The 10138-nt window shown below is 31.0% G+C and overlaps 1 protein-coding gene across 1 annotated transcript in view; it reads right to left on the bottom strand.

The window, feature by feature from the left end:
* LOC116850343 (fibrous sheath CABYR-binding protein) overlaps nucleotides 1–10138 on the bottom strand; it is an 86226-nt gene that overhangs the window by 10119 nt on the left and 65969 nt on the right. The window contains exons 3-7 of the mRNA XM_032828528.1: nucleotides 7914–8141; nucleotides 6732–6910; nucleotides 6318–6615; nucleotides 2886–3332; nucleotides 2523–2747 (exon numbers count right to left, since the gene is read on the bottom strand). Coding sequence (XP_032684419.1) covers nucleotides 2523–2747; nucleotides 2886–3332; nucleotides 6318–6615; nucleotides 6732–6910; nucleotides 7914–8141 — 1377 coding nt within the window. The remainder of the gene's footprint in view (nucleotides 1–2522; nucleotides 2748–2885; nucleotides 3333–6317; nucleotides 6616–6731; nucleotides 6911–7913; nucleotides 8142–10138) is intronic.

Below are 10138 nucleotides of genomic sequence, written 5' to 3'. Positions count from 1 at the left end.
TATATATATATATATATATATATATATATATATATATATATATATATATATATATATATATATATATATATATATATATATATATATACTTTTAAGAACACCACTGTAATAAAAACACATATAGTTTTTTCAAAAAAAAATTGTAAAAATTGGCTATTTTTCGACCTCCTGACTGCACGTAACCCTTTAAGGGGAGAACTCCACGTAATTCGGAAATATCGATTTTTTTTTATTTAAATCGAGTCCTTGTTATATGGGAAATATAATCCTAAAGTTTTAGAACCCATTTCGAAGTATTAATGGGACTACGGACACTTATATCTGCGCTGCGCGCAAGTATAAGAGTCACCCGGCGCATCTTGGCCGGATCCTTCCCGTTTCTCGATTCAATCCCTTTTGTGCAATAGACTTTAATGTTTTTTAGTGGCCGAGAGGTGCTTGGGAGAGCATACACAGAATATTAATGAGAGTCTAAATACAATGATCTGGCGACTAGCTCCCACATTTATTTTCTGGCACTAAAATAATAGAAGTAGCTGCTTATGCTGCTACTAGCATATTTAACGAGGGCTATTCTGCAGTGCTAAAAATAATGGATGTTTTGGACCTTAAAATTGACTAGCAATACAAAATTTACGCCGATTTATTGGACAGTAAGCGATTGAGCAGACAGAAGCACCAAGTTCGTAGCAGCACAAAGGAGGCTTTAATAGCTCATAAACAAAAAAAAATTGCAGAAAATCAATTTTTCGAAGAAACAAAAGGTCTATTGTATGGAGCTGGAATTGCAGAATAGTCAAAAAGAGCCGTGAGTTTCCAAAAACTGTTATTTATTTGCTTCGTTAACTTAAAACGCGTTTTTTTCAGAACTATTTTTTCACAAATTGCGTACATCATAACTCAAAAACTATTTAACCAATTGCGTTGCGCTTATGCGTGCATATACATTATTACTTTTGTAACAGAATGAACCTAAATATTATAAATATTTATTTATTTAAACAACATTTTTCAAACAATTAAGATGAAAATTTTCCGTAAAATTAGAACCTTTTCTTTCGAAGTCGTTTATTTTCACTAAATTTCCTCTTTTTTTAATAAGTTTAGGTTCATTCCACGTGGTTTTTATTAAAAAAAAACAAATCTTCTAGAATTTCTGTTGCAGAATTAAAATTGAAACCGCTAGAGTATATGAAAGTTCATCTCATCAAAAACGAGGTCTCCGACATCGACCTCCATTAACCATTACTATTTCTCAAACCAAATATTTTCTAGTTCTTTGAGTGTGCATTTAAATATACTAAAAGTTTCAAAAAGATTTATCGAATAGTTTTTTTGTTTTTAATCCCTAAAAACTGCCTATTTTTCGGCTCATTTACGTGGAGTTCTCCCCTTAAACCAGCGTCTTAGATCGCTCGGCCACGCTATCATGTGTTCTTCTTTGATATCTCTGTCACTGACTCTAATTACTGAAAAATATAACTATATCGTGATTAATATGTTGAATACCGTGATGATTATGAGTCAACATTATCTGGTTAAATTAAGGTAAGTTATAATAATCAATTTTGTGTAAAAAATCGATTGTACAATAAAATATTAATAATTATAAAAAATATATTGTTAAAAATGATAGTATAATATTTTAATATAGTATTATAATAAAAGCTATTATAAAATATTGCGAAATTCTGCTTTAATTTATTATTCTTCTGTTATATACATAAAATATCCCAGTTCTCGCGACTTTAATTTATAATGACAAGTTTTCTGAGTAATTTAGAGTTAATTATAATAAGTGAAAACGTTAAGACTGCAATTAAGGTAATTTCTTTTTAAGATAGAAACAATCGAAAATGAGGAGCTTTTCACGAACTTTGTAATTAGAAATATATATTATATTGAAAGTTGAAAACTCGGCATAAATAATAACTTCCCTCGACATGTTTAATCAGAACGAATTAATTATAAATTTCTCAGAGGTCTGCCGATATAAATTAGAATCACGAGGACTGGGACACCCTGAGTAAAATTTATTTCAGAAATTTGTCTACTATTAAAAAATGTATTAGGATCTTGCTTAGCAAAATTAACACTACTGGTAGTCACTACTGACAATCTATTCTATACACATTACTAGAAAGCATGATAAAATATTCAAAAGATTTTACAAGCTATATATTCTCTTAATGTATTAAGAACGCGTGCGCGCGTTAATAAGATTAGATAAAAGATATAAAAGATATATGCATCTCCAGAGATATTTCTTTCCTTTAGTAATTTGATCATCAGTTAAACTCTGTTGTGCAATCAATGAAAATCAGCGCAATAATCAATGTATTAATCAGATATAAATGAAATCCTGTCAAGAGTGTATTAAAGAATCTAGCACTACATGATACACTACCCAAGAATTAAATAGTAGAATGCTAATTAAAATATTTTTAATATTAAATGTTCACTGTAGATTGCAATGACGTAGGTCTCATATGATATCTCCCAATTCTCTTTTGCCATTTTACCTGATGGATTATATCACGAATTTCCATGGGCACTGGGAAGTTCCTGTCGACATCATCGCCTTCATCCTCTGAACTTGGGAAGGGTTTCGCTTCCTGTTGTTCGTCACTACCATCTGACCGTTGGCGGCCTTCGATGTTACCATGCTCGATCAAATTTCTCACTTCCACCGGAAGTGGGAATGGTCCTAACGGTATCGGTCGCGCGCCTGGGAACGGCTTGAGTTCCTGTTTGCGTGAGCGACATAAATTACAAAGTACAATAGTTCGTTATATATTATTGATGTCGTGATTACTCTTACTTTATAATTTTATAAAGATCTCTTCGTCTTCTTCTCAAAATTACTTTGAGCATGAAACGCTTACCTCACGACGTGCCCCTTCCGGTACTTGTACCGGGAATGGTCTGGCTTCGCCAGTGATATGCTGAATAATATTCTTGATCTCCAGCGGTACTTGCTGAATGATTCTTCTGATTTCAATAGGGATACCTTGGAATGGAGAGCGCGGCTTCTCGGGCGTGACCTGAGATGCGACCGGCGGTCTTTGTTCGGTCTGCGGGATCATCACGGGTTGATGTATTCTCTGATCTTGGACCTGCGCCTCGGGTTGCGGAGGAGGAGGTGGTGGTGGCATCATGGCAGGTCCTTGTTGCTCTTGGTTATAGGCATTGGGAACTTGCTCGGCTTGGTGATACATAACAGAGATCTGCGGCTGCGGCTCCTGACGAGGCTCCTGAGCCATCGGCCGCATATTCCTCATAGAATCCATTGGGAAGTGACGTAGTTCAATAGGGATCTGACGCACCTCGACCTAAATAAGAAAGATGGTTGAGTGATCGCCTACTGGGGGCCAAACGAACGATCTACGACACTTTTATTCACGATAATGCACAGAGTTTGTTGTATTGCTTAACATGTTTACCACGGTTCATTTCAAAATCCTCCCCACAATTCATTATCTATTTTTGTTGTGTAATTGTGTACAACAAAATTGGTTTTCCGGCTCAAAACATTTATATACAAATTTTGTCTCAATATCATAAGTACATAATCATATATGTAATTATATATGTCTATACCGAGGAAAACATTATTGTACAAATACAATCGAAGTAAATGTTTATGTTTTTAATAGCCATGATGTGAATATTTAATGAAATGAAACTATTTCTTTCTTTCTGCATTCAACAACGTTTTTTCATGTGGATATATATAATTATAAATGTGTAACTATATAAAGGCAAAATTTATATTATATATGAATAATATATTAAGAATATTATATATAACTTATATACACAGAATATCTGACATTCATGACCTACCTATTGTGTTTAGATAAAACTTATCAAATTGAACACAAAATTCGTGTACCATTCCGCAAACAATCATATAAAATTTTGAGTTATTAAGGGGATGCTGAAGCTGAAAACTTTACTGATAGAACATTGACATTTTTCTGCAAAGTTTACGTCATATTAGTTAAACAGAATTACAAATGCTTTTACGCAATGAAAGTACGTGCATAAATAGAAGTATTGCTCGATATATGACGAGAACGAACAAAAAATTTTTAATGTATAATCTCATTACGCTATCAATTAGCGTAATATTTGCCTAATCCAAAAGTTCCGCAGCTTGTACATAACGAAAGTGTGGATGCTCCAAACAGAAAAATTTGAAAGAACATTGGTCTACATTGGTCACATCTGTATTTGGAAGTTTAAGAATATCGAAAAGTTTACAAAAAGATTTCTACACATATATAGTTAGGTTTTCCGTTGAATATGGTAAAACAAAGCAACACACATTCATATAAGTTCTATATATATATATAAGAAATATGAAAAGGATAGCGTGATTATCCCGAGCAAAAATGCATCTAATAGAGCAGATTTCAAGACTAGTAGCTAGATAGTAATGACTAGATAACTTTTCTAGTCAGTCAGTAACTTGTGACTGGTTAAATATTCCTATTCAGTCTTTTGAATGTCAGGACTATTTAGTAACTATACTAATTACATAATAGTGGCTAGATGTAAAAGATTATACAGTAATGAGATAGAAAATCATCGATAAATCTTGAATAGAAATTGGATATCAGAACTGTCTAGTACTTATACCAATTATAGTTAAACATTATTTATTTGTATCTAGCTACTAGATAATTTTTCTGGTATAGCCATTAGGAGAAGAGAGCGTTACATTGCTAGCTAGCGATGTAAGACCCAACTTTCTGTGACATTACTAGACAATCACTAGATTCAGTTTCTGCTCAGAATGTTAGTGACGATCGTCTATGCACTATCGACATTGTTCGAGTTCGTCATCGACTCCAGCATCCTCTTAATTAAAAAAGATTAGATTCACACACGATACGATAGATGAGCTATGATAGCGATATATGTTATCATGTGTTTTTACATTAAACCAAACTGAACTTGTACGTGTAGATTAAGTGAAACTAAAAAAAAATTCCATTACGAACAACTATGTAAAATTTTTAATTATTAATTATAGAAGATTGGCGAATAATCGTGTATGATCGTGTATAAGGCGAGCGCTGATTAACACAGTCCATACATTATCTTTACAACGCTTCTCTCACAGAGTCACGTGATTATTCACCAATCTTCTTTAACAAATGATTAGAAATTTTACGTAATTCGCAAAATAGTAAGGAAATTTTTTTGTTTACTTTAACTTAATCTACACGTATACGACATAAATATGTTCAGCGTAACGGTCCGCACGATTTTTTAAATATTTTCGACGATTTAAGAAATAAGTTGCAAGATGAATTTTCAATTGCTTCGTACAGACTACAACTTGCAATAACGAAAGGTAAAAAAATTTTCTTTTCATAAAGAAATTAAGATCACTCTGAATCTTTTAAATGACACCACTTTTTTTATGTAATATTGTAGAGCATTTTAAAATAAATTCAATGTAGTATCACAAATACTTTTGTTCATATTCACTTCTGTTAAGATTTAATATCAAATATATGGCTTATTATTTTATAATTGCTTATAATGCACGAACAGTTTAAAATAATGTTGAAGATACTTTTGGAAAAAAATTATTCATATTATAAGTACACATGAACTAATCCGATGATAGCCTTATTCTTCAGATTTTTCTCCAATGGATTTTTTCTTGTAGGGATATCTGCAAGCTCTTGGCAATTAATTGGTGTATCAAACACCAATTAATAATGTTCAAGATTTTCGAAAAAAAATAATTATAGCTTGTGCAAATTTAAATCCAAATAGCACAATAGCTGCTACACATAGTAAATAAATTTGTTAGAAAGAGTAAAATTTTGTGTGTTACAGAAGAAAACAAACAATTTAAATATTTGTTTCCATAAGTTAGAGTTTTTTCTATTGTTTTAATATTATTATTAATAAAGATGATATTTATGATAATACGTTAAATTTATTTTAAAATCTTCTACAATATTGTATTCTACAATATGTAAAAAAAATACATGGCAATATTTAAAAGATTCAAAATGATCTTGATTTCTTTATGAAATAGAAAATATATTTTTTTACTTTTTGTTATTACAAGTTGTAGCATGCACAAAGCAATTCAAAGTATTGAAAATTCATCTTGCAACTATTTTTTTAAACCATCGGTAGTGTTAGAAAAATCGTGCGGATCATCACATTGAACACCCTGTATACTATGGTCAGACAGCCTGCATAATTATATATAATGTTTTTTTAGGTTGTTTATATGAACATGTTGTGGTAGAGAGAGAGCAATGTTAACAGATGATGGGTCTTACTTGAGGTCCCATCGGATTATTTTGAGGTCCCATCATGGGTGTTTGCGGGCCCATTCGAGGCGGTCTCATCTCCATAGTTAACTGAGGCAGGTTACGGAGCTCAGGAGGAAGTAAACCGGGCGGTATGTGATTTAATCCTCGTGGGTCGCTGAGCGGCAGTTGCTGCATATCAGGAACTTGATACTGAGTGTGTATCTGATATTGATGGTAACCTGGATTGGGTTCTTGAGACTGTAAAGGAATTTGTACAGTACCAAGAGGCACGATGATCGGAGTGAGCATTTCCTGTTCCTGTTGCCTATAAGAGACAGGGACGATGGCATTAAAACAAACATAATAACTCTGCTTTCTCAGATGATTTCACTTGACACTAATCACGTTAATTTGTAGATTCCCTTCTAGCAGTAAACTTACTCCTGGTTTGGACTGCCCGACTCACAAAGGATGGCAACTCGCTCGCCGCTCAGTCTCTGGAAACGCTGCGGATCAGTACTGTTATCCAGACCGTTGTCACCGGTTCCGTCCATCACCTCGTCAGCCCGTCGTCGTTCAACCACGCAGGAAACTCTGCTGCGAGCTTGCTGAATTAGCGTCTGAAAAGTAATTATCGTGTCAATGAAGAAACGAAATTTTAATGAAGCGTAAAAAATGAAACTCGCGTGTTTAGCGTCAAACAATTGTCTATATTGATTAAATTGTTCTACAAAAAAAATTTTATTTTGTTACATGAATCAAATTATATGATCTACGCAGAAAAAATATTGCAATAAAAATTAAAACAAAGTTTTGTAATCTTGAGCTAGAAATTATGACGGAAATATATATATATATATATATATATATATATATATATATATATATATATATTTTTTTCTTTTGAAAATAGTATGTATATTTTACTTTTTGCTATATAATATATATTATAATTATACTTGAATATTATATCATATATTCGATCAAATAGTCAAATTTATTATTTCTATAATAATTTATACTACACATCAATATAATGCAAAGAGAGAGAGAGAGAGAGAGAGCTTTATAAAAAACATTAAAAAATTAAATATAGTTCTAATATAATTTTTACTACATATAATAATTAATATAATATAATTAATATAATATAATATAATTTTTACTATAATATTTTCTTTTTGTATATTTTATGCAGAATTAAAAAATATAATCAGATGTTTTCTATTACGCTGAATTTTCTAATGATGTGATGTTAAAGTTTAAAAAAAATTGAAATGTCTTTTATATATTATGCAGACATGACTTACGTAATTTAAAATATAGAAGTTAATAATTTTCTGCTGTATTTGGCTTGTATCATGTTTCCTTTTAAAAAAGATTTTATATCAGTTTTTATATTGTACCTAATAAAAAAAATTGTAAATAAATTCTTATAAACAAATATACTACTGAAGAATTTTGTACGGGAGATATTTAATATTGATACTATTTTAATGTAAAAACTTTAAAATTAAATCAAATTGGAAGAAATACATGCAGTGTTCAATATATATGTCTACTGATATCGGACAGCCGAAATTTGGAAAGGGGGACAGATATTATAATGTATGATATACGTACACCAGCGATATCGTCGAGATCCAATTGAAGAGGGAGCTTAATGTGCACGGGAGGGAACTCATCATCATCGTAATCGTCATCATCATCGTCGCGGTCGCCGCTCTCGCTGTCAGATTTCGAGCTGTTCTCCCCTTCTCCTTGGACTTTCATATCCTTGGTATCCGAATCGGCCTCCTTCTTCATCGGCGTAGCAAGGCTTTGAAGAGAATCCTTCGATTCGACAGATTCCTGCAAGCGAAACGAAAATTTCTTTTACGTCCTAGAACTTTTATGAATTTATTTTTAAATAAAATAAAATATAATTATTATTAACTATTTTCTTCTTAACAGCACAGCATTATTAACAACGCAACGAGTATCGTGCATTTCAACAAAAGAAAAGATAAATTTGGAAAATATTGAAATATATTATTTTATAAAATATGTGTATAAGATAAATTTATAGCCTTAACAGATTGGCTTGCGAGAGAAAACTTGAGAAACGAAGACGATAAGTCCTCGATGAGAAAGAAGATGAATATTTCTCGAGGCTTCGAAAGCTGGACAAATATCGCCGCGGTAATCATCGTTCGTTGATGCAACTCGTCTTCCTGGTCGCGACATCGGGTCACGAGTGAAAGTGAACTCGCTTTATATTATCGCACTATAACCCTCGCGTATGCGAGAAATCGTACGCGAACGAGAAGACGCTCGAATAAACGGATGATTTAGCGTAATCCTTTTTTGTGTACGTGATATACCATACATATTAAGCCATATAAATAAATTAATATTACATTAAATTGCCATTAGAATATACAAGGCGTTCCCTAAATATTGCCCAATATTTTAGAAATTGATTTTTTAAATAATTTTATGAAGAAATTTCGTACGTATTCTAAAAGTCTCGTTTTAAAGATATAATGAGTTAAAAATTTCATAAGATTTTATAAAATAATCGTTTCTTTCCTTAACAGTTCTTAAACAGAAAGAAGTTTCTTTTTTAAAGTGGAGCTAGTAAATAGGCAACGTATTATCGTTATTTATTATCTATAGTCAACGTTTTGCAAGAAGAAGTAGCGTAGAAACGAAATTTAAGTACTACATTACTGTCTCGAACGTGTACGTTAATGGACAACATTAAATTTTTAATAATAATTATTATTTTATTAATTATCTACAATATTTTTTGTACTAAAGTACTGTTAATAGATTTTAATGAAGCCATTAGTTTAAAAGATATTTGCGTTTCAATATTTTAATATGTCTTATTTTATGAATGCAAAATACGCATTTATCTTTTATCTTCAACTAGATACGTTTTCTTCAGTTGTGATACACCACTAGTAAAAAATTTTGTTTCTCTTTTGCTAGTTTCTTTTGATATTTATGATATTTTAAAGTATCTCAGAGAATTCTTAAAATCTTGTACTTTCAAAACAAGACTCTTAAGACAGTATCCTGTATACAAATTTGCCATTTTCAAGATACAACATAGATTCTGATTAGAAATCCAAATTTTATCTTGAAACTAGAAATCTCATTCTTTTACTAAACATGAGTTCTTTATTTAAGATCGAAACAGAAATACTATGAGAACATATTTTGTTTCAATATTTATGATATTTATTTATGATATTTATTTATAATATTTACTAGTTCGACTTTAAAAAAAAAATTTTTTTTTGTTTAAGAAAGAAACGATAATTTTATAAAATTTTATAAAATTGTTAATACCTTATATCTTTAAAATGAGACCTTTAGTATATGTCCATATGAATTTTTGCTTATAAAATTACTTTTTACACTTTGAGCACTTTGATAAATAGTAAAATTAATTAGGAAACCAACATGTTTTATTCAGTTCTCTAAATCGAAAAGATATTAGAAAAAGTTTTTTCACTTAGAATCATATGTTTGAAATTAATAAGAACACATAATTATTTTAAAAAATCTAACTGGATTCTAATTAGATCGCAAACAAATTTTTTTATGTGAGTATAAAAATTTTCTTTCATAAAATATTAGGACCTTAACTTAGTTTCCGCCCAAAAAATACTGAGAAAAAGCATTTATTGTAAAAAATTTATTTAAATTATTTCAATGAAAGTATTTTCCATCACTTTCTACAACTTTTTGCCATCTTTCTGGCAACTGGGCGATACCATCTCGATAAAACGATGTTTGTTTCGAAGCAATCCATTCGTCCACCCATTCTCGCACTTCTTCAACATTTCGGAAGCGTG

The sequence above is a fragment of the Odontomachus brunneus genome, unplaced genomic scaffold, assembly GCF_010583005.1.
Source record: "Odontomachus brunneus isolate Ranch 3 - 2012 unplaced genomic scaffold, Obru_v1 Obru_scaffold_143, whole genome shotgun sequence".
Lineage (NCBI taxonomy): Eukaryota > Metazoa > Arthropoda > Insecta > Hymenoptera > Formicidae > Odontomachus > Odontomachus brunneus.
The sequence above is the reverse complement of the archived record's forward strand: the minus strand, read 5'-3'. Positions and strand labels throughout refer to the sequence as shown.